The following is a 26,666-nucleotide window of genomic DNA, read 5'->3' as shown; positions in this document are numbered from 1 at the left end:
ATTTGTACAGCTACATTGACATAGTTGTATATAAACGTAGATCCGTTCATTTTCTTTAATTTCAGCAACTTTTCTTATCGAAACTCGGGTTAGTTTTTGTTTTAAACTGAAAAATGTTATTTCGTCCCAAATAAGAAATTTTCGGGCCTGTCCCGAATTAGGTACTTTACCCTATCTCTATGTAACCGGTTATTGGGAAGGGTTCGCTAACCAAGCGGCAAATATCAAAACGATTTTAGTATATTTTATTTACATATGCCCCAAGCCCATCGAATTTTTTAAAAATCCATTTGTATTCCCAAGGACGTTTTATTGTGGCAAATTGAGAACCCCGGGTTTCCTCCCTTTCAAACGTCCAATGGCAATCGTTTTACTAAAAAAACGTATGTCATAATTCCGAGAGATGCGACGCGAGTGATTTCCAGTACGTGATTAGGCGTAACCCAGTTTTCGTGAAACAAGTACGACTGGACGATGATGCCCACAGTTATTCAGAGCAAAAGATTGGAGAAGGATTCGTGCCGCATCGTAAGTCCGGTTTTTCCCCCAATTTCTTTGTGTAACTCCAATAGAACATTTACAATTGTAAAGAGAGACAAGTCATGAATTCGTTCATGAAACGCATCACCTTGCACATTGAATAGGAGGAGTTTCGTGTAAAGCACGCAGCTGTTACAGGTGTGCATTCTAAAAAAAAACCATGTACAAACAATTCAATAACTGATCTAGTCTTACTCAAACAATCTATCTATATGGTTAACGACGGCAATCAGTTTAAGTGCAAATGGCTATTTCGTGTTTCGTAAGTGTCAAACTGTTATTTTCTGCTTAGGATTTGCTCATTTTTAAGTTGATTTAACGCCAGATCTGAGTGAAACGGTATTTACAATGCGAGTCGGCTGCTGTCATAGAAATTTAACGTTTCATTAGAATGCAGTCGAAGCCTCTTAAAATCTCCAGTCACGTTCCTAAAGGGGGAATTGAGAGGAAAGTTTAGTAACATTTTACCGTTGAGCGAGCCTTACGCGAGGCCAAGTCGAATTAACAGCTTCTAAATTCATCGTGTCAATAACATTAAATCGTGACATGCAGTTCACGCCGAAATCTCGCAGCTTTTTGTTTTCCTGGAAAAAAAAAAAAAAAAATTGACTGTATTGACCACACACGGAACGATAAACAAAACTAAGCGCGACCCTGGAAAACTGAAAAATATTTGCTTGAGGGGGAAAATGAGACAGAGGCCATTGTTACCCGCGTTGTTCTTTTTTGCATTCATCTCCCAAGGTTAATTGTAGGCTACCAAGTTGCTCAAGACGTAGGATGATAATGGCCTGTCACTTGAGGGACGATAATCAACACTGGAGACGGACCAATGATCCAGGCGCAGACAGGTTTCACTCCGAGTTCATAAAGGGGAGAGAGAGAGAAGGCAAAAAAGACGGGTTTTTTCGGTTAAAAAAGATTCGAAAGGCGGGGAGTTGGAAGAATTAAAAGGCAACGGGGGAGAGACCGGCGAAAGAAGGTCGCATTCAGTCGGGCAGAGACCGCCTCGCCAGCAACATCACTGTGCGTATCCAGTTTTTAGCTGCTCCCTCTTGTGCTTTTTATTTGTTCACCCAAGCTTGTCAAAAAAGTGTCAGTGTCCCGGAGAAAAGGCGTGTGAAAAGTCAACATCGTTGTAGCACACAAAGCCGTGAAAACGACCGAATCCGTCAGATTGTCCTTCCAGGTTGCCGAACCCTACGAGGACGATCAAGAAGCTCTCGAGGTGATTCACGCCACTCGTATTTTTTGACTAGACAGCCGTTTACATTATTCTTTTTTTTTTTTTTTACTGACTTCATTTCGGAGTCGTAAATGTTTTGTTTATAGCCATCCGGTGCTGGGTAGGGATTTTTAAAAAGGCAACGGATGCGTGCCTATACCAAGGTCGCTCGCTCCCTGCTACAAAAGAGAATGAATTAGATTTAACCGGTTTCAATCGAATGTCTTTTTCTTCCCTCTCTCTCTCGCATACAGCACAGGCATTGGCATTTTTACGTTGGGTTTCTGGCATGATGGACTAGTCAAATTTCTAGTTGATGATGCTCCTTTCTCTATATGGCGCCCCCTGCTGAGAATGGGGTCAAGAACAGACGTGTAGAGAGAAGAGTCGACCTCTCAACCTATTAAAAGAAAGAAGAAACGCATTAATCATCCTGTGACTGAAAGGAAAAGAATCAAATGGAGCTTTCTTCCTGCCTTTGGCACTTTTCCTTCGTCTCCTTGATTTTTTTACTATACCTGTTGAACGGTTTTGGTGATCGCACGGTCCAGGCACGTGAATATGTGTTGGTCCGTTATTGAACCATGCAGAGATATCACGAAGAGTGAAAGTATGCTGATAGGATCCAAACAGAAGGGTGTTTTTCTTCCAACATTTTCGGGCGCAATTTTCTCTTTTTCGACGATGGGAGGCGCCAAGCTCTCCAGGGAGAGCGTCTAGAGAGAAAATTACAAGACCATCATTCGGTTTTGAAAGGAGAAAATTATCTATTTAATCAGGTGGAGAAAGTCCAAACTTGTTTATTTGTTCTTTCTCCCTCGTATCTCGACTTAAACCCTCCTTAAATCATTTGACAGATACCGTTGTTTTTTATCCCTTTCAAGGGAGATTACACCACCCAAAACCCCAAAACACACACACATAGCTTTGTTGTTAATTCTCGAATTTTTGTTGGGTCCGTCAAGGGCTTACTGAGCGACGTGTCGACAGAGCAGGGCTCGGCCGTCCATAGCAGCAGCGAGTATCAAAACCACCGCCACCGTCGATTCCTTGTCATATTCGTTACAACCATGGGTTTGGCAGGAGTCGCTGTCGCCATTGTATTGGCGACCGTCTACGGAAGTGCTTTCACCGATGCAAAACCTTCGGCAAGACAGCAGGAAGGTTTTACTTTAGAAGAAGTACTCAGCGGAAAGTTTTACGCCGAATCGTTCAACGGAACATGGATTTCAGGTTCTTAACTATTGTTTGAACTCGTTTGTTACTTAAAGCTTATCGGCATCTTTTTTAAACGCGCAGACAGCGAATTCGGCTACCGAACGGCACAATATGGAATCAACGTTTACGACGTCAAAACTTCCACGGCAACTGTGATGGTGAAACCCGAAATTGTGGTAAGTGTTTTTTAATTCCAGGAAATGTCGAACAACAATTGTTACGTTAAACGCAATCTGTTGTACCCGCTAGGCGCAATTGGGGGCAATTACGTACAAGTTTTCACACGATCGAAAATACGTCCTCTACAGTTTCGACATAAAATCGGTAAGATTTCCCTTTCTTCCGACGATTGCGTAATAATAACGCTAAAAAAACGACCTTAATGATGACGAAATTTTGCACGTCCGTAGTCTTACCGGTATTCCAGCTTGGCTCGCTATTCCATCATTGACTTGGAAAAGGAAATCGTGTATCCACTGAGACCTGTTCCGAACGAGCCCCAGCCGCAAATGCGTTACGCCACCTGGAACAAAAAAGAAAACAACATAATTTACGTTTACAACAACGACATCTATTTCCGGCAGATGCCCGACTCGACAATAGCTGATGTTCGTCTCACCAACGATGGCGAACACGAGGCCATCTTCAATGGCGTCCCTGATTGGGTTTATGAAGGTTAGTCATTCAACTTTTCCTTTTTAAAAGTCGTGATGAAACTAATTGGCTCTTTTTTGTGAAACGGTAGAGGAAGTATTGAGCCAAGATAACGCTATCTGGATTGCCAACAGTGGCGCTCGCATGGTTTTTGCCTCTTTTGATGATCGCCAAGTTGACCATATGGAGTTTTCCGTTTATGGTGAGCCCGGATCAGTGCAAGACCAGTATCCGGTTACCAATGCCATCCGCTATCCTAAGGTAAGATCGGATCGTTCCTCCCTATTTTGTCCATTATGTTGAGTCAAGGGCAAAACGCTGTCCAGAAAAAATGAGGAAACGAAGCGACAGAAAAATAGATTTTATCACGTCCTTACCAATATGCTCCGACATGTTCAGCCCGGCCGACCCAATCCAAAAGTGGCCATTTGGAGCATCGATCTGCAGAAGGATGAATCCGCCCAAACTGGATCGCATTTCAGCAAAGGTCTCATTCCGATTCCCGAAGAGTTCAGGCAAAAGTTAGTTGCAAAGTTGAATTTCTGCGGGATAACCGGAGCTTATGGGATGGAAACGGCATTTTTTCTTAACACACATATCACATATTCAAGCTTGTGTTTAATTGAACTTTGATTTTTGGTTAATTACCTCGCACTTTTTAATGGAATGGTCGAGGGGTGATGGTTTTTTTATAACTCTTTTGGTTTTCGCTATCTCTAATTCACGCAGGCCGGACGCACCAATCCCACCGTAACTCTTTCGGTGATGGATATATTCCAGACTTCTGTGACTATCAAAACGCTGAATCCGCCAGAAAGACTGCAGACCATGTTAGTGCAGAGACACAAAACTTTCTAACAAAACTTGCACGACGTTTTTTTTTAAACTGCATCTGACAAATTTTAATTAGACGTACTGATATGATTTGGTTTTATTTCCTCCGCCAATTAGGGATCACTATTTTACGACTGTAGCTTGGGCCACAGACGATGAGGTCATGATTGCCTGGCTCAATCGTCACCAGAACGTCTCCCTGCTCTCATTTTGCAACATTACCGGTGGAATCTGCCAAACAGTAAACGTTGAACATTATCGATTGGAAATTTGTGTTAATCGTTGATTGGACTAACAGGAATACGAAATAAGCGAACCCAAAGGATGGGTCGATCAATATTCACCTCCCAAGTTCTCCGCCAACGGACGCAATTTCCTCATCATCCTTCCAGTTGATCAGTTGAATGATGTGGGCAATTTCAAACATTTGGTCCTCTATGACCGTGACACCAAACAATCACGCGCACTTTCCAGCGGGCGCTGGGAGGTTACCGAAATCCTTGGCTGGGATGAGCCCAACCACCTAGCGTAAAATGCAAATGCGTTTTAAACGTCTTAACACTGACTTGAACAAAAAATATGGGTTATTTGAATTTGTAGGTACTTTATTGGAACGGCAGTTGATAAGCCAGCGGTTCGTCACATGTACAAAGTGAGCACTGGAGCTGTGGGTGATGTAGTATGCGTCACTTGTGGCACCCTGAATGCCGATTCGAAGGAATGTACATACAACACCATCGAGTTTAGTACCGACATGGGATATTACGTTCACGGTTGCGATGGCCCAAATGCCCCTAGGTCTGTCATCAAAGAGGCAGCTGTAAGTAAAATTTTGATTGTTTTTGTTGATATTAAATATTTTCATTCAATGTCTTTATACCATTTCGAATATACAGACGGATAGAGAAGTTTTCCTGGTCACCAATAACGATGTTCTCCGTGACAGACTTGCACAAAAGTCTATGCCAAGACCGTTGACCATGCAGGTGCCGCTGGACGGTAACTACTTCGCCCAAGTGAAACTGTTGTTACCTCCGTCACTCAATAGAAACAGGGCTTCTCAGTATCCTATGCTTGTCTATGTGTAAGTTTTTATCATTTAAATTTACCTTGAACATGTTAATAGTAATTCTATGCACTCACAGGTACGGTGGCCCGAGTTCGCAACAAGTCTCTGATCGCTATCGAGTTGATTGGGGCTATCATCTCTCAACCTCGAGAGGTGTCATTTACGCGTTGATTGACGGAAGAGGATCCGGCTTCCAGGGAGACAAGATGCTGCACGAAATTTACCGCAAAATGGGCACTGTTGAAATTCAAGATCAAATTAAAGTTGCAAAGTAAATTCAGTCACTTAACAATCATGCTATGGCTATCTGAAAACTTTTCTAATCACAATTTTGTGCATTAGATTCTTGAAGGAAAATTTACCTTTTGTCGATGGAAACAAAACTGCCATTTGGGGGTGGAGTTATGGTGGTTACGCCACAGCTTCAGCACTAGCTCAAGACACAGAGGGTGTATTCAAGTGTGGAATGTCAGTAGCACCAGTCACCAATTGGATCTATTATGGTATGAGTTTGAAAATATTTGAATTGTTAAAATAATCATTTGACAATACTTTGCTCTCTAGATTCTATCTATACTGAAAGATACATGGGTCTCCCTACTGCGGAAGATAATTTGAAGGCTTATGAAGATGGGGATGTTTGCAAATATCCTGAGAACTTCAGAGGAAAACAGTTTTACTTGATTCATGGAACAGCAGATGATAATGTCCACTATCAACAATCACTTCAGTTGGCCAAGTCTTTAGAGGGAGCTGATGTCTTGTTCCGGCAACAGAGTTACACAGATGAAAACCACAGCATTAACACATTTAAGAAACATCTTTATCATTCCTTGGGAACATTCCTGATGACTGATTGCTTTGATATTGAAAATGAAGTTTGGGGTTGATTTGTTTTCATTTTTTTAATTTTTAATTCCGAGCAATAATGTCGTTTATCATCGGGTAAACTGCTCTAATTTTGTTTGTACAATCAAAGCATAATACACAAACCTGGAGATTCCACACGATAAATACTGCAAGCATCATTCAGATATTTCATATTTGAAAGTACATACACAATTTTTTCAGTAAGAATTAAGCAAATTGTCATTTTCGCCCAAGAATTATTCAAACTAGATTTTGAGGTTGCCAGATGTAGAGACGAAATCATATGCGTTTTCAAATTTTCAATTTCAATTTACAGAATTTACTTAATCTGTGAGTTCTAAAAATATTAGTTAAATTTTTTAGATTTTAATTTAATCATTTCGAATTGAAAACACAATTTGTGACTGACCTTTTTAAAAAGATTGAAAAGTTTTGTTCTTCGACACAAACTAGCGCTACTTGTCAGAAAAAGCATGTTTAGTTTTCGTCTGCTCTGCCCAAAGGACTGAAAAATAAAAACGCGTTTTCTCTTTTCTTGTGATTGATCCGGTAAATAATTTGATAAAGTTCTCGTTATACTTTTTAAATATCGGAATCGGAGTCGGTAAACTAACTATTCATTACAGTGTTAATTAGGTATAGGTAGATATTAGCTTTAAAATCCAATTTTTTGAAGTATTACATAATAGCACTGATAAGTTTACACAGTAGTTATGCCTCATTGTTAATTACATAATTTTTTCTCTAGGGTGATGCTCTAATTAGGGCATAACAGAGTAATGGATGCTAAAAATCACATGCCAAAATTGGACATCTCCAACGACAGACTAAAACTTTCTCAAGCTCAATTGGACTATATGAAAATTTTAGAAAAGCAGAACATCGACAGAGTATCAAAGCTCAAACGTCTGAGGAGGAATAATCTACTCACAGGATTTGCTCTTCTTGGTGGTGTCCTCAGCATATACGCGTATTCAATTGTTGCTGTAAAGCAAGAGAAATTCCTTGATGAAGTGGATGACTCAAAGTAACAATTAGAAGATGTCAACTGTTCCTTTAATTTCTCGTCTCCCTCCCCTCCCTGCTGTACGCGACCTCCTAAATTTGTACCATCTTCAAGCAGTGAAACAATTGTCGCAGAACTTTTTGATAGATCCCAAGTTAACAAGTAAACTAGTATCAGCTGCTGGCAAGATCACCAACGGTTATGTGTGTGAAGTGGGTCCGGGTGCCGGCTCCCTCACCAGAGTTATTTTATCACGAAATGTCAACAAATTAGTTGTCGTCGAGAAGGATAAACGATTTCAGCCGCCTTTGGAGATGTTGGCTGAAGCCAGTGGTGATAGGATGTCAATCGTGTGGGGTGACGTTCTTAGTCACAACTTGACAAATGCCTTTCCAGAAGAATCCAAACGTGATTGGAACGATCAACCTCCCAACATTCATATCATCGGCAACTTACCCTTCAACATTGCCACACCTCTCATAATTAGATGGTTGAAAGCAATTTCAGAACGGTAATTTATTCAATAGTTTTCATTCCTTAACAAATATTACATTTATTTTACTTACAGATCAAATGCCTGGGTTCACGGAAGAGTACCCATGACTCTTACTTTCCAGAAAGAAGTAGCTGAGAGGATGGTGGCAAAAATTGGATCTCGAGAACGCTGCAGACTGTCAGTTATGGTTCAACATCTCTGCTATGTCGAACACAAATTCACGATTCCTGGTGCTTATTTTCAACTTAATCTTCAACTCAATTTCCTTGAACGTTTAAAATATGTTTTTAAAAATCTTATCTATAGGTAAAGCCTTTGTTCCAAAGCCGAATGTCGATGTTGGTGTGGTGCATTTCACTCCTCTCGCTACCCCCAAGATCCAAGCTCCCTTCAAACTGGTTGAAAAAGTCGCCCGCAACACCTTCTCGTTTCGACAGAAATATTGCCGACGTGGTCTGGAGACGCTGTTTCCTAGTTCCATGAGAGATGAGCAGACCCACAAACTTCTTCAACTGGCCGACGTTGATGGAACATTGAGACCCTTTGAGCTGAGCATCGAAGAGTTCAATCGCATCTGTCAGGCATACTCCATAATCCTCGAGAAATATCCATCTCTTGAGCGATATGATTCGCGGTCCGAAGATGGTTTTGACGATACTTTGTTACATTGATTTATGATGGTACAATCTTTTGGAGGTTTCAATTAGCAAAAACATTAATATAGTCATTTAGTTGATACTGTAATAATTTCCAATCCCTCGTTTATCAACAATTTTTTTACAATGTGTCCATCACCTGTAACGTTTTGGGTAATGTTATCATTATTGTGCAACGAGCAGGTAGCCAGAAAGAGCAGGCAAGGGGTGAAAGTGCAACTGATGCGAGATTCGCTTTTACAAAGTGCTCGCTCATCAGTGACAACGGCAGGAAAACCAAAAAAACAACAAAAACTGGCAGAAAATTGTTTTAAATACTTAGCGGTATAACATAAGATCAGGGCTTTGGTAAAGGCACATGTAGGCGTCGGAAAATAGGCGACGGACATAGTCCGGAAGACCAGTGCCTGGCGGATTGCTTGAAGAGGAGGAGGAAGAAGGATCAGAGCTGTTGGACAACAGTTGCTTGTCCCATTCGTCTGAAAGCCATCGCGGCAAATCAGGACATGTAATGACCTCGGGTATGTTGAACCCATTTTGTTCACCTTTACGGTCGGCCATCGAGTCGAAGAAACACCAAGGAGCGTCAGGGCCTGGCCCGCACTTGACGAATGCGACGTAATGGCTTGTAGCGATACATACGACAGCAAACAACTCCATGTACATTCGCGGTATAACGCAGTGTTCCTGCAAGGCAGCGTAATCCGCAGGAACCTGCAAAGGCTGGGCCTGATGAGTGGTTCGCTTTTTATGACTGTGGACCTGTAGAGAAAAATTCTTTCATCAGGAGAAAGTTTGCGTGTAGAACATAAAGACATAAAACTTATTATACCTTGTAGAGGCACGGCGCACAAAATGCGATACTTTCCAAGCCGGAGCCACATTGGCCGAGACATTGCTGGCATTCCATTTCGGCTAGATGGCCGCACACGATGCACTGACGAGGGGCTAAGAAAGAAAAAAAGAAGTTCCAAGAATTTATATAATAGGATCATTGGTATTAAGTCGTGCTTATGTTAGGGCTTACAATTTTCCAATACGTCTGTTATGTCCAGCAAGGAGGACGGAAGAACATAGGGATACATTTTGTAAGATTTCCCGAAGCGGGGCATTTGAATAATAAGTGCCGGAGGAACCTATCGAATTGGTCAGAATTAGCTCGAGTAGAAAAATAACGAATATTAAAGCAGGATTACTTCTTTTAGTTTGATGCCGCTGGAAAGAAAACTTTGCTCAAAGAGCTGTTGGACGGTAGGCATCACGAGTTTTTCGTCTTTCTCAACGAAAAGCTGATGGTGATAAGCCTCTTGCCCAGAGCTTAATTTCAAAAACGGTTCCGCTTTGAGCGTTTGTGACAGCAGACAATGAAGAAACTCTTCTGGATCTGATAAGGAAAATATAAATAGGCCATGGAAACCATTGTTAGGATAATCTTACATAACACGTGTTTCTCTGAGCTCACCTTTCTCTTCATTAGTTAGACCTTTGACAGACCCCAATTTCTGAAGGAGACGGCGCAGTTTCATAACTTTATCTGCCCGGACGTAGTGATTCTGACGTAAGGGGTTCACGATTTCTTCTTTCAAAATCCTTTGAACTTCCTCATATTGCGGTATATCGTTACGCGTTGGGGGTCGATAAAGCAAGCCGTCGAATATGCTGGCCAGCCATAAATACGTTTAGTAACATTCAAGCTCTTTCATTTAAAATCATGCTCGTTCACCTGGTGAAAGTGAACATGCTGAACAACGTGGCGTCCAGGTAGCAAGAATTGTGATGACCCTGGATTCCACGGAATTTTCCAGTCAGCTTACTCCAATCGCCGAATTGACCGACGGGTGGGATTTCACCGCACACCGATGGACATTCTGGTCCTCCATATTCTAATGATCGACAAATTCATCGTAAACTTTCCTCGGTAAAATCACAAACGACGTCATGATACCTATTTCAGACGGTAGATCATGATTTCGCCCGTACATAGAGGTCCTAGTCACATCGCAGGAGCTGCTAAACCTCGAGTCAGCTCTGCAATGCCTGAAAGGGACGAACACACCTCTTCCGGGTGCACAACGAAAGAATTGTTGGCCCAAGTAACTGCCATCCGATCCTTCGTCAATATCACACTCCTGAAATAGGTAACCATTGTTTTATTTTAAAAGTCAGTAATTTGTCTGCCAAGAAATTATACTGTACCAGCTCAACTCCGACTAGACCTTGCTCCGACTTGTTTCTAGGTTTTCCACACCAGCGCACTACACCGAATAGCTGCCGGCCGCCGAACGACACTTCTACCAAGGAACCTACTTCCATTCCATCGTGTAGATCGCTCGCCAACTGGGAGAACTCTTGTGCCAAAGAGTCACTGTTGACTGAAGATGAACTTTCAAGCCTTTGCCTGGAAGCTTAGGTTGAAAGAAATAAGAATTAAAAAACAGAATAAGAACTAAAACATGTTTGTTGAACCCAGGACAGCCTCATACTGACTATTATTAGAACTCAAGCCCTAGCTTCATTTGGCTAAAAATAGGAAATTTTAGGATCTAGTTAGGGCAGGCCATGATTTATATTAAAAAATGCATGGTGATCAAAAAGAGAATGGAAAAAGTAATATGATATTACTATTTTCATTGTAAGAAACACATTGATTTTGTTCTGTTACATGGTCGGTAGCTAATATTAATTCATCAACTAGGAAAACACACAAAAGTATTTTATGTATATTTACCTGGAACAGCATAATGATAGGCCTGCCGGGTATCAGTGGGTGATTTGAGAGGACTACTTGGTGGTGAACCGAATTCTATCAAATTTGTGTGAAGATTGCTGCCTTTCAATTTGTGGGGATGCTGCTGTGGTTTTCGTGATTCGAGAGTAGATGTATAGTTAACAAGGCCTGGTTCGGCAGTTGTGGAGGAATCCAAATGTCCTTTGGAGTGGTATTTTTGGGGGAGAGTTCTGTAACTCTGATCACTGGTAGTGTAGTAGGATTGGTTTGTTTCTGCTGCCGAATTGTGTCTGCCAGTGGAGTAGTTACCGTATGACTGCATCTGCTGAGGCTTGTTTTGAATTACTGTGCTATTTGCACTTGATTTAGGCAAATCGGATAGTACAAACGTAAACGATGAATCTTCTGACGATGTTAAGAAAACACTTTGAGGCGAATAAAGTTGTTGCTGATGAGAAGAAAGTTGGCCAGGGCCGCAAAAACTTCTACCATTTCGTTGTCTGTAAGCTGTAGATTCCAATATATCTAAATCCTGGGATTTCGCCATGATGAAAATTAAGTTGTTGTGAGTCACTTTTCGTCATTGTCTCGGGCGAGTCATTATGGCGATAACTGTAAATGTTTTGTTACGGTGAGATTTTGACACACGATTGCTGTTTATCAGACTTTGCTCTTGCTGTCCAGTACAAGACGTTGCCAGATACCAAATTGTTGCTTATTAACAGTATGTGCTGGCCTGCTTCCTGCTGGGCCACTGGGCCAAGTTCCCAGAATCCGTAAATACCATTTCAACATTCATTAAATTTACATTTAACACGTTGATACCAACAAACGATTTCAAGGCTGGATATTGCATTACTAATAAACTAAATTTAAAACCGTGCATTCGTGACTGTGAGCAATATTATATCAGCCTATTATTGGATGGATTAGAAGAACACTATTTTGTATTGATACTGCTATCAGCTGGTCCAACAGATAATAAAGATTTCATTCACGTTTTATAGTACTCGAGCAATTTCTCATCTTCTGGTTCGAAAATCTTCTTGTCTTTCAGGTTTACTACCCAACCAGGATTGAGACCGTAAAATATTTGTCGAGGATCTTTTCGTTCAAGCAGCATGGCAAGCTCTGGATCGTTTTTCAAATCTGGTAGCTCATAACCGTATTTTTGAGCTAACTTAAAGCGCTCCAATGCGACCAAATCGGGATCAGCCAAGTATCCTCGATTCCTGGGATCAGTGTAGTATTCAATCGCATCTTCTGGTGGCATTTGTCTCTTTGGTATGGGAATTCCTAAAATAAAAATTACGTTTAAATTAGAGTTTATTATTTTTTTGTAAATTAAAGTGATTGATATGTTTATGTTTTACCGCTAATGAAAAATTTCATGGGATCGCGCATAGCCAGTAAGGAAACAGGATCATAGAATGCAGTAGTTATGACTCCGCCGTTCCTTTCGATGGCTGCAATAACTTGCTCCGAAGCGTGTTGCACTTCAATATTCACCTTACCCTTGAAATTGTCAAGGCCTTCATCAGTGAGTTGGAACCCAAATTGTTTTTCCAATGGAGATAAGAGGAAAAGTTTTGAGTTGCACAGTGCAACCAAATCTAGAGGTTTAGAGGTATCCACTCGCCCAGTGTCAATCATTGTCTGCAGCTGCAGAAGGGAGATTGGTGGATATTCACGCTTCAAGCTGCAAGAAACATAAAATAGATTATAGAAATGCAAAGCAAACTATTTGCAAATATGGTTAATGGTGAACACTTACTGGTGCCCTTTGTAGTACGGTTCTTTGGGGACTCTCAAGTAAAATGGATTGTTTCCCGTTTCATAGCCAAGCCTCATGAAATTTTGTCTTTGGCCTGAACCTTTATTTCCAGCTCCATGTTTACCGCCCCCATATATTCCTCTTCCACGTTTTGGCTGAGACAAAATATCATGATGATGAAGATTTTATGCATTCAAGTTATTTTCTTTTTAAAGCGACATATACCTGTTTATAAGCCTTTGGGTTACTCTTCATATTTCCGAGAGAGAGTCGTGGTAGTGAGCGAAGTAAGTCGAGGGCTCGATCCGTACCAGACAACACTCGATTACCAGCACCTGCCATTGCACGCGAAATTTCTTGCAAAGAGAAATGAAAATATTCAACCTTGTAAATGAAGGTTATTAGAAGGAAAGAAAAGGCACTTTCAAATATTTTTTTTTAACAAAGATGCGGTTTTATCGGTTTTCACCTAAGAAAAATCACACGACACTTTCTTGCGGTCAAATTCGTCTGCTCGAACAGCGTGAAATGACATCTAACGATCGGTGTCGCAGTTTCCAATATTTTTATTTTTAAAAATACACAGTAGGTTGTAGAAATTGATTATATCGATTTCAACTAAATGTTTAAATGTACAATCATTTCGAAAACCATTCATTCAATAATTGGTTACATAATCGTCAGTTGTTGTCCCTATTCCTAGGTGGCACTACGCGAGTCACGAAAATCGGGAGTCATTAGAATCAGAAATAGAATCAAACGATAACGCAACATCACTTTTGGGAATTTCAAAAAACACATTTATATACTAGGCCCTAAAACGTAATAAAAATGCGGTCTCTATTAAAAAGACTCAACGCTCCACCGAGGCGCAGTCGTGATGAGGCTATCCATTTCTTTTCACTTTCTTTTCTGAAAGCATCATTCCTTTCACATTATTTCCCCCGTCAAAATGTGTAGTGTGACCGTCATATGTGCGGTTCCACTTCTTTGCTGTTTTTTGTTTTGTTTTCCACTGCCTTGGTTTTAGGGACCGCCGACCATTGGTGTCGAACTCAATTTACAACCGATCCATTCACAAAATCAAACATTTCCCATGACTTGTATTTTCCAATATCAACTGTCAAAACCAAACTCGAATATCATCACAGCAACAACAACAAAAAAGGCACAAACGTTCACTAAACAGTTGTCCTAGTCGAAACTAATTGCAGCCTCGATTTCATCCGGAATACACCGGCGCTTTTCTCGTTGCTTGGCCAGCAAAGGGAAAGGATCCACCTGCAAAATAAAATAGGGGATGATGAACACACATCCAATCTAATGGCCAAATCTCTTTTATTTTTATTACGTCTGAAATTTTTATCAATGATGGCCGATTCATTCTTTTATTTTGTTTTTGACTTTTAACTGTCGGTGCAGTTGCCCGCACTGACATACTAGAAAACGCGTGAAAACTTTCAAAAAATTAAAACTCTGAAAGTACTAGAATCCTAGGGATGAAACTGGTTTCAGTTCCAAAAATTCAGGGTGGAGCCCATGAGACAAAGCAATGCGTTGTGTTACGGTTTCCATGGCAACCGACTTGATAGTACTTGCAAATTTTATAAAAAAGTAACGTACCTTTTTGGAACCAAGCGCTTCGAAATCGAAATGATGGTAGAAAGCGTGATTTTTCAACGTCCGTAGACTGCGGACTCGTTTCGGCGGATCAACGGTGAGGAGGCCGCGAATTAGCCGCCGGGCGGATTCACTGCTGCTCCCGCTGCTATCGTCCGACGACGATTCAAACTCCAGCGGGTGATCGGCACTCCCGCTGTCACTGCCAAATGGGAACTGCAATGAATAGAAGTGAATGAAAATTTTTTTTTAAATAAATAAATAAAACAAAACCAAACAAATAAGGTTACCATAGATATATCTAATGCAATTCGGCATGGGCGAAAGCGACCTAAAAGCGCCACACGCAACGTCCTTGGGACATTTTCCGATTTCACGCGCGACGATAATTACTCGAGCTGCTCTCTCACACACAACAATCGGCCAAAAGAAGAAGAAAAAAAGAAGATAAGAGCTCTACGACTTGCTGATTGGGACAGCCGAAAAAACTGTGATTTTCCTTCGTTTCTATGCCAACCGAAACGACGACCCCCCTACACATTACGACTTTCGCTTCAAGAAATCGCCATCGCTTGGCAAAGTTGTAACGAGACAATCTTGATGGGAAATATAGAATTAAAATTTTAACAGAAAATAAAAACGAGATTTGAAAGTCATGGAACGCTGGCGGGGGTATACGAGCGTGAAGAACCTCCCTAGTTGACATTCTTCCACATTCCTGAATTATTTGTACGTGCCATAAATTAAAATTTGGCTTTTTTTTTTCCTTCTTTACTCCAACCAAAAGTGAGTTGTAGTCTCTATACAATCACTTTGTCGTTGGGCTTGCCCGCCAGAAAATAATACTACTACACACACTTTTCACCCACACACACACACTCGAGAAAAAGTACGCCCACCACCTCCTCCTCGGACGTGAGTGAGAACCAATCGGTTGCACAGGACTCGAGTTGAGAAACTTGCGCGTCTATAAAAGGCTCACGATGGCTCTTGTCCAACAGTCAGTCGCTGAAACCCCAAACAAACTGGGACTACCAAGAGTTTGATAGTATCGAGTGATAAAACCAAACCAACCCAACCCCTACACATCCCAATCATTCTAACGCAGGTACAATAATTCATGAATTGTTTTTTTGTTTTTTTTAAATCAAACTTTCTTATTAATTCCCTTCTAAATTACTCTCATTAAATTCCAACCAACTGCATTTCGATGGGTGCAGCTGTTCCAAAGAATTAAAGAAACGGGATTTTTGGTTTGTTTGAAATTGTTGCGAGTTAACATTGAACTTTCATTTTCATCGGGGCGAAAACTGGAAGATTCACATTGTTGGGCACCTGTGAAGTATAGTCAACCGTCAAGCTGCTGCTGGCCGATGTAGACGATCGATCATGAGCGCATGGCCAGCCAAGGGTTGGCTGAAAAAAAAAGTTATTGGTTTCTCAGACCGGTTAAGATGGTCGAATAGTGGATGGCATCTGTGTGCCAGGGATTGTTGTTGTAGTAGTCGTAGTATATGTTAAGCGTGTGCCCGCCACGAAGGTCACATGCTCAAAGCGAAAAAGTGAAAGGAATATTACGACGACGGGCAGCAGCAGCAGCTGGGCGAATCCTGTCCATTTCTTGTTGGGGAGTTTAGATTCGTTTTTTCTAAACGCGGGAATTCAAATTTCAAACGAAAACAAAAACACATTTTCGCAGGTGGTGCGGGGTGGATGAAATTGTGCAATTGAAACTAGTACAACTGGAGGTGGTTTAAGGCGGTTCGAGTCCTATATTGTTATCCCCATTGATTTCTGACCTGAATTTCAAACTCTATTTGGACAGCAGGTTGGAGAGAGAAAAGAAAGATAAAATGACAGTACTCAAGGCTACAATTCGAGTCTTGACTCTCTTGGCTTTGACGATAACGCTGGCCAGCCCGTACCCGGTCGGCCGGCCACAGACGGCCGAGAATAAAGGAAGAGGAAGGTCCTACCCGTTGATCATCAGCCATTATTCGAACGTCAGGAATTCCAAATACGATTCACCGCCGGCCACCGAAGCAACAACAACAACGACATCGACGACGACTACCCCCACCACCACAGCGGCCGCCGAGTCCACCGACCTCAAGGAAAAGGTCGAAGATTTCGACGATAAAAAGGCGTCGGCCAGTCTCGTGAATACTGATGAGGCCCAGCCAGCGGGAGATGCTGGAGATGAGTCAAAGTCTCAGCAGCAGAAAGTCGATGATGAAGCAGCAGCTGCAACAACATCAGCAGCGCCCAATATGGAAGCAGCTGACTCAGCCAGCGTAGCCAGAAACGAAAGTATTTCAGTCACAACCCAGGCAGTACCAGCAGCGACTCCGGAGGATTCACTACTCGTTTCCAAGGTCAGTTTGAAGGCGGCAAATTCGAAAAATCTAAATTCATTCAAATGCCAAACCAGTTTTGTCCAACTCTTATTCTTTGAAATTGACAGGCCCCAGAAGAAGAAGTCCAGTCGGTGGAGGTCGCCATCGAAAAAGTCCAGGAAGAGGAGCCCAAGTCGGAGGGAACAGTGATAGAATCCACCACTTCAACTGGAGCGACAGCAAACGCCAAAGAGGAAGTCCCGACGACGACAACAACCAGTTTGGCTATCGAGGCTGATCAACCGGCTGCCCTTGGAGAAAGCGACAAATCAACGACGACAACGACGACAGATCCAGTCAAGACGCCCGAAATGGACACTGCCAAGGAGACGGAAAGTGTGGCAGCAGCAGCCGAGAGTCTCACCAAAGAAGAATCTGTCGACAAAGTCGCAGAAGAGACTGTCAAACCTTCAAACGACGAGGTGAAGGCGATCGAACCTGCTGCTGCTGACGTCGATCAAGTGAAGGGGGCGGCAGAAGCGGAGGTGGCCGTCACCGCCACTCGAGATGAGGCCGTCGAAAGTTCCAGGACCGGCTCATTGGCCAACGGAAAAGAGAAAGTGCGTGATTCATTCTCCCCCCCCCCTTCGTCTACTTCAATCATGTAACCATTTTATTATTTTTTGAAACGTTCAGACGGGCGAATTCTTCGAAGAAGATCGTTCGTTCAAGGACAGAGCCGATCCCGAGCTGATTCTGGCCGCCATCCGATCCGGCGCTGCCGCCGCCCTGGGTGTTGAAGCCAAAACTCTGCCGGAGCGGATCGACGACATCACCAACGAGGGCGTCCGGCTGGAGCGCGAGGACAACAAGAAAACGGCCGAGAAGAAGGAGAAGGAAAAGGAGAAATATCTGCTGGCCAAACCGTCCAAGGAGAAGAAGCCAACCAAAGCCATCCCGAGCAACGATCCCGTCCAAGAGTACGACGACGTCATCACCAGGGGAGGCAAATCCAACGACGAAACGGAATCCACCACAGACGCCGTTGTCGACGTGAGTTGAACCCCTTTCTAACCATCGCCCAGTCATTTTTAATAAAATTAAATGTGATTTTTAAAAACAGAAAGCTTTGACAGCCGAGGAGCCCATCACTTTGACGCTGGTGCCCGACAATTACCCGGTGATTTTGCCCAGCGGAGAGTCGACTTTGAGCGACCAAGTGAAACCAGAAGATTTGGAGACGAAAACGGTCGAGGAGGAACCCAAGACGATTAGCCTGGTGCCGAGCAATTACCCGGTCGTCTTGCCGAGCGGCGAGTCAACTCTGAGCGATCAAGTCAAACCAGAAGATTTGGTAATTTCAAAAATTTGAATTTGACAAATTTCGCAACTGAATTTTGTGGTCAATTCCTACATTTATATTTTAGAAATCTTCACCGACATCAGAGCAGCCAGTAACTGTTAGCAGCGTGCCGTCCAATTACCCGGTGGTTTTACCTAGCGGAGAATCGACTTTAAGTGATAAAGTGAAAACAGAAGTTTCGGTATTATAATTTTCACAAGAAAAAACAAGGTCGATTTTACAGAAATTCCTAATCATTTCTTCTGAATAATTACAGGAATCGCCAAAAGAAGTGAAAACTGGAGAGAAGTAGAGACAAAAAAAATTCCTTATATAATCGTTATGTTGTAATAATGCGAGTTGATTCGGGAAAAATTGTGTAGGGATTTTTAAAAAAAACCGCAATTTATGTTACTAAAGTTTCAGATACTATAAGCTTTCATTTTACCTTTTAAGAATGCCGAAAAAAACAAACATGATCGCAATCCTGATTATTTCATTGCGTGTTCGACCGAAATCTGGCGCATTTTAAACGCAGATTTTTTGAAAAAGAAAACCCCTAGCTCTCTTCAACAATCTTCCCTCCTCATATTATTGCAATGTTGTCATGCATGAATTTTTTTTTTGTTTAGTTTGTAAACAGATCATACGAGCCGTTGAAAGTCTTGGGAAATTCATTCTTTTTTTTTAAATAGACTGGCGAATTATAATAAACATAAATCTGATGATGTGAAATATATATAATAATAACCCCTTCCTACACTTGATGGATTACCGAGTTATTTCACGATGAATCAAGAATGTCAAGGATATCGCACAAAATCCCACCCAAATCGCCGGTGGATATTTTCAAAGCGTACGATTCGCAAACAAGAATGGGAAATATTCGAAGTAAAGTGGAATTCTTTTACCTTGCCTTGAAGCAGAGCGTAGAACAAAATGCCCAGCGACCACCAGTCAACCGAGTGCGTGTAAGGCTCTGGCCGCAAAATTTCCGGAGCTTCCAGCCATGATGGATTGGCAACATGAAATATAATGGAGAAGAAAAAACAAATTTTTTTTTAACACAAAACAGTTTCGTGGAAGACCATTCGTGAATTAAACATACCCATGTACTGCCGAGTGCCGCATATTGTATGGCATCGATCTCCAAAGGATAACCATTTAGACAACCCGAAATCGATCAATTCTGCGAGTAACAACAAATTCAAATTGAATTATAATTTGGCGATCATTTAAAATTTGATTTCGAGGATTTACTTAAATGTCCACTGCCATCTATCAAAAGGTTCTCCATTTTCAGATCCCTGTAAATGATACCGGCATTGTGAAGGAAATCTGTCGATAATTAAAAAAGAAATGAATAAGTAAAACTTTAATAAAAAATGTGAATGATTAATTTGAATAGCTTACCTAATACTAGGGCTACTTCAGCCACATAAATTTTGATCAAATCCTCGTGGAAACTTCCGGTATTTTGCCACATCTGTTGCAGATCTCCACCTTCAATGAAATCTGTCACTTTAAAATGCAAAGAAGGAAAATTAAATTAAAATTAAATTAGTGGACAGGCCAACATTTTAAAAAAGAAGGACAACGCGAGTATAAACAAGCTCAAATTTCTGCGCAAATCCTCGAAAGAAAATCAAACAGAATCATCAATAAAACACTAGACGGCGTGACCTTGTATCTAATAGTAGAGTGATGGATAAAACTGGCGATGTCTAGAAGAGAGACAGAATTTCGTGATCACCGCGGGGACTTGACTACTAAACAGCCGTGATGGTTCGTAAAAACCACATTCGCGGAAGTGGCAAAATATTAAAAAAGGCTATTGGCTACTTTTTGGTTTTTATTTAAAGTGCGAAGGCACCTGTTGGAAAAACTAAACCCACTTTCAAAAGACCTTGACTGCCCTCGTCGCCGTACATTCCTTGAGAACTCTACTGAACAAGTGTTTTTGTTTTTAAGGGTAAATTACACTCAAGACTAAACATACCTATAAAGAGATTCCTTTTGTTTTGCCAGCGGAACGGACCGTGAACGAGAAACGGGTGGTGATCACACATCACTTGTATTTGAGCTTCAGTTTTGACTTGATGGACGAGGTTTTCTTTGAATATCTGCGAGATAAATTGTACGTTTTAAACGATGATGAGAATTGATTAGCTTGTCGACCCACCATAGATTTGGACATAATTTTCATGGCATAATTCTTGGCATCATTCTTGTGAATGACTTGAAGGACTTTTCCAAAGGCTCCTGATGAAACTACCAATATCACCTGTATGAGAAAACTGTTGTTATATAGGTTCTTGTTTAATGGATAATTGAGTAACATACATTGAAAGAATGTTCAGATGTTCCAGATCTGATTGGGAATTCTGGAAAGAATGGAACTTCATGATTGGGAAGTGGCCACACTGTTTTGGCTTGTGAGTAGTTGGTCTTCTTCCGGCTCTTTAAGAAAGTTCTCCCATTATTCACTCTGAAGCTCGCAAGTGGATCGTAAAAAAAGTGTGACAATGATTTCTCTTCAAAGTCGTGATGACTAACAGCCCTCTAGAAAACGAAAAGAGGATGAATCAAATGATAACCTTGGCACTCTGACCTTAAACTGCACAAAAAGGGGGTGACTCACATCACATGTTTCCTGGTGAGTGGCTCGGTTTCCCATTTTCCAACTGACACCAACTCGTCTGAAACGGTCTTATGATACAATGCAGACAAAACATATCAATGAATAGGCAAAGAAACTGTTTCGACTCATTGCAAGCGGACGGATTTTGAAAGCAGCAGCTGGTGTTACAGACGACGACGTCCTGTAAAAACAAAAGGAAACTAATTTCGTCACGTTTGACTCATCATCCGGTTCATAAATTTTTATAAGCGTCACATCAAAAGAAGAAAAAAAATTTTTGGTGTCACCTCTCATGCGAATCCCAAATACGTCATGGAATAACAATGACACACTTAACGGGTGACAATGCAGAAATATCTACAAAAGAAATAAAATAGGACGACAACAACAAAAAAACGACGTTTCTAAATTCCACGCAAAATCTATTGGGCGGATTCGTCTGCTATTCTCCGAAACGACATCTAGCGGCCAACAAAGTAAATAACTGGCAACGGAAAAAACACACAAACAAACAACGCTTTCTTTTAAAATAGAAATCCCGATCGTGCCGATCGCATATTTCCAGGACCCACAAATACAATGAAGAAAAAAAAACACATAAGGGGGCGACAAATGGCCGTGTGTGCAACCGCAATGAATAGAAAGAAGAGCTGAACAGAGGAGAGAGAGAGACCGCCCGGTTGCTTTTCATTTTTTGTCCAACTTCCATCACACACACATTTATTATTACTTTGCGTCTACGTCACGACCATCTGGCCGTTGATTGTGAGTAGTTGGTATGTGTGTGCGCTACCCGTTGTTGCACATGTCGTCCAACACTTCCCTTTTTGATACATACACAGTTGTGTGTGTGTATCTCTAATGAAAAAAATTTGTCCAGCTGTCGATATCCCCGAATAGTCCGGCGGCCCGCAGCCGCAACTGCTAACGATGATCTACATATGGCACTCTCTGCGCACACAGCACACGGCCATCGGCTCACATTTGGCGGTTAGAAAAATATAAAAAAAAATTAAGAATCAATTTTTTAGTTTTTCAATTCCATTTTGAAATAGTGCGCCCAAGGCCTATATCCATTAAATTGTCCTTGTTCACAATGTCAGCAGCCGCACGGCGTTTTTTGAACGAGATGGTCGTTTGCAGATGGTCGCGGTCCCGCTGTCGTTTTCCCCAATGATATCGCAGATGGCGCCAAAAAGATTTTTATGTATTTTTTTTTCCGTTGACCGCCACCTTTAAAAAAAAAAGAAAAATAAATAAATAAACAACACCTGTGTGCGTGCACTGCACAGCCACGGTCAAATTTTCATTCACTAGCGTCCGTATAATATTTGCATAAATTAACAAATTGATTTGATTCCCTTTTTATTATTTGAAAAACAATGGCGCGAGATCATCGAAAAAATTCAATCTGGCGCCTTGATTGTCGACTGCTGTGGCGTCGATTGTGTCGTCATCTAAACCGTTTTGATTTCTTTTTTTCGCCAACGGTTATATGACGATGATGAGGCTTGATGATGCACAGGCACGACAGATGTGATGGCGGATAAAGAGGGGGGGATTTCAATCGAGTCAGATGTCTTTCTGGTAGAATGGGGGGGACTCGATTTTGGAGTTTTTTTTTCCGTTGGGCAAAAACGACGCCACCTGGGTAGCCCATTGATCGCCTCAATTTATTATTTCCAAACGCCAAATAAAAAAAATAAATAAAAAAATTGTTTCCAATTGTTTCGCTTTCTATTTGAATATTCAACCGCACGCGGGAAATTTGAAAGAAAAAATTATTTTCCTTTTTTTTTCTTAAATTTTCTCGAGATATTTAAGAGTTGCACGTGTCACCTGGCATGACGACGATAAAAACATTCACGACAAACAAAAAAAAAATGATAAAAAAATTCCCGCAAACGCGCCAAAAAAATTTGTTTTTAAAAATTTCTTCAAAAAACTGTCAATAAGAGTGAAAATGATATCCTGGTCAGTCCGGTTGATATCAATAATGATGATGAATGGTGAAAAAAAAAGTCTTAAACGGCAATGAGAAGAGAACACAAGTAGTATCGGATTGTAATTCCTTCAAGACGGGCCCCGACTGTTTGGTGCCAAGTGTTTTTGGTTCTTTTTTTTCTTCCCTTAAAAGAAAAAAGAGACTCCCGCCCACTTCTGGCGCAAAGCAAAAGGGCTGTGTGTGTTTCTCCCAGAGCCATTGAGCATATCATGTCCGCCATTGGAATAATAAAACCGGCTCCTTTTTCCTCCTCCTTGAAAGAACCCTCACACACACACACAGCTGAGCTCATATTAGAAAAAGGAGAAACTTGGCGCTGCTGCTGCTGCTGGGTCCTGGGTCCTGGCGACAGCCAGTCTGGCCTGCACCTGCAAACTCGGAAAAATAAAAAAAATAAAATAAAAACGGACGACCTCCTTAAGAAATTTTTTTTTTTCTTTTTTTCTTTCCTAGTCGATGGCGTTACAGTTTTTCTTCTTCTTCGGTTTCACGACACTCAATATTATTTTGGTTTTTTCTAAATTTTTTGGCAAGTGTCCAATCATCTGTCGCTTAGATAATAATAGAATTGTATAAACAAGTTTGGAAATTCGTTGGAAACTGCTGGCCGGATCTCGACCAGCGAGTTTCCGCAATCAGTGGAGTCAAGAAAAAATATTTATGCGTGACCTTTGACACACGGCCACAAGTGCGTGTTAAATGGTGACCCCCCTCGCCGACACTCAACTAAATAAAATAAAAAAATCCCAAGAAAGAAAAAATAAGAAAGAAAAAAAGAATCCCAGAGATTCTATGAGGCAGACAGCGGTGGCGACAGACTGTCGGCTGTACACCTGCATTTTCTGGTGCTGGTGCTGGGGCACGTTGTTATACACAGACTGACTCTCCTACCTTAGCGCTAGCTAAGGCTAGACATAGCCCCGGCTAGAGAGAATAAGAAAGAAGAGATCAACCTGGCGCCACATTGTCTGAGAATGTTTATGTATACAAACCCCTTGGAGAGTTTTGATGTGCTACCTTCTTCTTCTATTTCTTCTTCATCTTATGGGGGGGATGGATGGACACGGGCTCTTATTTTTATTTCTACCTGTGTTCTTTCTCTCTATACCTGAGGGATGAAAAAAAAAAGAATCTTTTTTTCTGTCAAATGTGACACCTTTTCGGTAATCAGGCGCGCCAGTAGTCGATTTTTCGATTTTTTCGGGGGGTTCAATTTGTTTCTATCCAATTTCTTGGTTTATTTTTAAAACCCCTCACAAAATCAGGTATTACATGTACGAATTAAATTTGAAAAAAAAAGAATGTGAACCTGTGATTATTCGAGATTGATCGCCCAGCAGTGTGTCTATCCCACAATAGTCCCATTTTTGGGTAGTTGGTGTGTAGTAGTGCGCATATATAGAAAATAATATTTTTTTTTTTTGCTGGCCATCTCCTTCTCGGCTAGGATAGAAGAGCCTTGAGGGAAATCAGGTGTTCGCCAGTCGGGCTGTCGCCACGGCACTTTTTTTTGTTGTTGTTATTTTTCTTCTATTTATAATTTAAAAAACAAAAAATAAATAAATTCGTGATCTTTTGAGAAGGAAATCAAAAGAATCGTGACGTCAAACTAATCAAAAAATAAGACGAGGGAATGTTATAGGCGACCGACATTACGCACAGGTGCGTGTGTGTTCCGCACGGAGGGAAACCAACGGCAGTTATACACACACACAGAGCCCAGGTGTGTTGCAGCCAACAGAGTCGCAAAGGAAATACGAAACATTTGATATTATTACATGATCACACATCAGCTGATGTGTCTGTGTGTGTGTGTATGAATGAGAAGTTTCTGGCTCTATGAGAAATGCACACCTGCGCCGACATAATGGGCCAGCAGCAGACTCTTTTTCTTTCTTGGGCTATTCCGTAAAAGTCGACCATGCCGACTTCCTCCCTCTCACGGATGAGCAAATATTTGTTGGTGTATAGTAGACACACACGCATTGACATTCCAGTGGTGAGAGAGAGACTCCACCTCAAAACACCTGGGCCGGCCACTCTTCTCCCAAACAATAAATGTCGACGACGACGACGACGGATGTCCGGTGTAGGTGACGTCACTTGTGACAATGCCCAAAAGAATAAGAAAGAAAGACAAACTTGGCAACTCGGTATGGAAGATTCTCCCACGGCCACCTGGGCCACTACTGCGACGTCTTATCACAAGAAAAAGCGGATAAAGAATTAAATAGATATATACCTGGTGAACCATTTGTGCTCATAAAGTTCCCTCGCTATGCGCTTTTCATCATTGAACACCTGCACATCAGATTCTATGGGGGCCATTGTGTGTGTGTGTGTGCGCGTCTTTATTATAACGGGTGTGCGTGTGTGTGTGTGTAACCGAGGAAAAAGACACGTGCAACGCCTCGGGCACAATTTCTAAGACCTTCTCACGCAACCAGAAACAACCCAAAAAAAAAATTGAAATGAAAATAATAAAATGTTGAGGTTTTGTGTTTCAAATTGGAAATTTTTGTATTTTCGCGGGACTCAAATTTTTCGAACGAGAGAAAAATTGCGACAGGCGGGAAAAAAACAAAATTCAAATATAATAGTTTGATATGCTGTGTGTGTGTGTGTGTGAATTATGTACACAGTGAAAGAGAGAGAAATGAAAATGAGGTAGTTATCACAGGTGAAACAAAATGAATCCGAATGGGATGGATGAGGTAGTCGAATGATGAGATGATTCCGGAATTCGGATGAATTAACAGGTCGGACAATCGGCCGACGAGGAGGTTTCCATGACGATGGGCAGAGCGCAACCGTTGACCAGGTTGTTGTTGTTGTTGTTGATGAGGGCGGAAGCAGCCGATGGATGCTGGAGCTGATCCAGGAGGGCCGTCTGGAGGTCGCAAATGTAGTCGATGACGTTGTTGATGACTTCCACCTTGGAGACTTTGCGGTTCTTGGGCATGTTGGGCACCAGCTCGCGCAGTTTGCTCAGGTACATCTGGATCTCCACTTGCTCGTGATCGGCCGGATGCTTGCGAACTTTGCCGTCCAGGACGGATCCGCTGGATGGAGACGAAGATGACGACACTGATTTGCGTTGGATAGCCTTCACCATTTTAGAGACTTTGAAGTTTGTTGAAAGGAGAAACTTGAGATACAAAATTTCACTCGACAGAGGAGAGGAGAGAGTTGTTGTGTAGTAGTCGACGGCTGGTCGAGTTCTGTGCTCAAACGTGGCCAAGGGCCGGCCTTTTTATAGGTCGGCCCAGTCCAGGGGGGGGGGGGGGACTGGAAGGAGGGTCCCTTTGCAGCTGTCGGTTTCTCCCACGGGTGTTCCTCCCTCTCGTCGTACTTGGTGGGAGTTTCATTTCTCTCTCTCGGTCACGGGGATTTTCCATATTGACACGACACAATACGCGCGCAATTGCACATGTCTAGATCTCATAACATAACTAGTTCAGTCCTCCTAGAGTTGAACGACAAATTCCTAATTTTGATTTGACCTTTTAATCCCTCCAGAAATTCCAATCTGTTCCACATTTATTTGTTTGATTGAAAATTTTAATGTTTTCTAAATTACAATTTCCCGGTAGACTTGGACAAAATTTCCATAGAAATGGATTTTTTTGAAATTTTAACTTGTTACAGTAGT

At 41.7% G+C, this 26,666-nt stretch overlaps 5 protein-coding genes and 3 long non-coding RNA genes across 12 annotated transcripts; 3 read left to right on the top strand and 5 right to left on the bottom strand.

Moving 5' to 3' along the window:
• The first annotated feature begins 425 nt into the window (after positions 1–425).
• On the top strand, positions 426–6,554 carry LOC124336913 (venom dipeptidyl peptidase 4-like). Of its 4 annotated transcripts, none has more exons than XM_046790836.1 (14): positions 426–528; positions 2,731–2,998; positions 3,065–3,159; positions 3,233–3,307; positions 3,394–3,658; positions 3,729–3,898; positions 4,367–4,467; positions 4,589–4,712; positions 4,770–4,999; positions 5,072–5,291; positions 5,368–5,555; positions 5,617–5,811; positions 5,883–6,043; positions 6,105–6,554. In XM_046790836.1, the coding sequence occupies exons 1-14, from the start codon at positions 475–477 to the stop codon at positions 6,428–6,430; spliced, it is 2,472 nt and encodes an 823-aa protein (XP_046646792.1). In that variant the 5' UTR covers positions 426–474; the 3' UTR covers positions 6,431–6,554. The 4 variants fall into 4 exon arrangements, with proteins under 4 accessions (XP_046646792.1, XP_046646791.1, XP_046646793.1 ...); XM_046790835.1 differs by lacking the exon at positions 4,367–4,467 and adding an exon at positions 4,037–4,158; XM_046790837.1 differs by lacking the exons at positions 426–528; positions 4,367–4,467 and adding exons at positions 747–802; positions 4,037–4,158.
• Positions 460–1,540, bottom strand: LOC124337451. The gene is made up of 2 exons (XR_006917379.1): positions 1,252–1,540; positions 460–1,124 (listed from the first exon to the last, which is right to left on the bottom strand). It is a non-coding gene; the product is annotated as an uncharacterized LOC124337451 (long non-coding RNA).
• LOC124337446 lies at positions 3,801–4,107 on the bottom strand. The gene is made up of 2 exons (XR_006917374.1): positions 4,015–4,107; positions 3,801–3,955 (listed from the first exon to the last, which is right to left on the bottom strand). It is a non-coding gene; the product is annotated as an uncharacterized LOC124337446 (long non-coding RNA).
• Positions 6,555–7,300: 746 nt separating the features above from the next.
• LOC124337100 (dimethyladenosine transferase 1, mitochondrial-like) lies at positions 7,301–8,648 on the top strand. Its single transcript, XM_046791148.1, has 3 exons — positions 7,301–7,927; positions 7,985–8,142; positions 8,219–8,648. Exons 1-3 carry the CDS (start codon positions 7,452–7,454, stop codon positions 8,581–8,583), a joined length of 999 nt encoding a protein of 332 aa, XP_046647104.1. The 5' UTR covers positions 7,301–7,451; the 3' UTR covers positions 8,584–8,648.
• Positions 8,634–21,452, bottom strand: LOC124337338. Its single transcript, XM_046791445.1, has 23 exons — positions 21,297–21,452; positions 21,010–21,190; positions 20,712–20,930; positions 20,551–20,652; positions 20,368–20,491; positions 19,782–19,889; positions 19,629–19,706; positions 19,477–19,557; positions 19,280–19,368; positions 14,694–14,906; positions 13,290–13,295; positions 13,071–13,225; positions 12,670–12,995; positions 12,299–12,592; positions 11,297–11,365; positions 10,765–10,973; positions 10,514–10,697; positions 10,292–10,451; positions 10,031–10,227; positions 9,765–9,952; positions 9,596–9,704; positions 9,401–9,516; positions 8,634–9,330 (listed from the first exon to the last, which is right to left on the bottom strand). The coding sequence occupies exons 2-23, from the start codon at positions 21,043–21,045 to the stop codon at positions 8,887–8,889; spliced, it is 3,507 nt and encodes a 1,168-aa protein (XP_046647401.1). The 5' UTR covers positions 21,046–21,190; positions 21,297–21,452; the 3' UTR covers positions 8,634–8,886.
• Positions 14,157–14,684, bottom strand: LOC124337436. The gene is made up of 2 exons (XR_006917364.1): positions 14,422–14,684; positions 14,157–14,351 (listed from the first exon to the last, which is right to left on the bottom strand). It is a non-coding gene; the product is annotated as an uncharacterized LOC124337436 (long non-coding RNA).
• Positions 15,698–19,130, top strand: LOC124336973 (cell wall protein DAN4-like). 2 transcript variants are annotated; one of them, XM_046790953.1, is made up of 7 exons: positions 15,698–15,798; positions 16,519–17,065; positions 17,155–17,646; positions 17,723–18,079; positions 18,150–18,380; positions 18,454–18,570; positions 18,646–19,130. In XM_046790953.1, the coding sequence occupies exons 2-7, from the start codon at positions 16,544–16,546 to the stop codon at positions 18,679–18,681; spliced, it is 1,755 nt and encodes a 584-aa protein (XP_046646909.1). In that variant the 5' UTR covers positions 15,698–15,798; positions 16,519–16,543; the 3' UTR covers positions 18,682–19,130. The 2 variants fall into 2 exon arrangements, with proteins under 2 accessions (XP_046646909.1, XP_046646908.1); XM_046790952.1 differs by having other exon boundaries at positions 15,699–15,798; positions 16,516–17,065.
• Positions 21,453–25,508: 4,056 nt separating the features above from the next.
• LOC124337284 (DNA-binding protein inhibitor ID-2-like) lies at positions 25,509–26,253 on the bottom strand. Its single transcript, XM_046791390.1, has one exon. The coding sequence runs from the start codon at positions 26,127–26,129 to the stop codon at positions 25,767–25,769; it is 363 nt and encodes a 120-aa protein (XP_046647346.1). The 5' UTR covers positions 26,130–26,253; the 3' UTR covers positions 25,509–25,766.
• Positions 26,254–26,666: the final 413 nt, after the last annotated feature.

The sequence above is a fragment of the Daphnia pulicaria genome, chromosome 4 (assembly GCF_021234035.1).
Source record: "Daphnia pulicaria isolate SC F1-1A chromosome 4, SC_F0-13Bv2, whole genome shotgun sequence".
Classification (NCBI taxonomy): Eukaryota; Metazoa; Arthropoda; class Branchiopoda; order Diplostraca; family Daphniidae; genus Daphnia; species Daphnia pulicaria.
The sequence above is the reverse complement of the archived record's forward strand: the minus strand, read 5'-3'. Positions and strand labels throughout refer to the sequence as shown.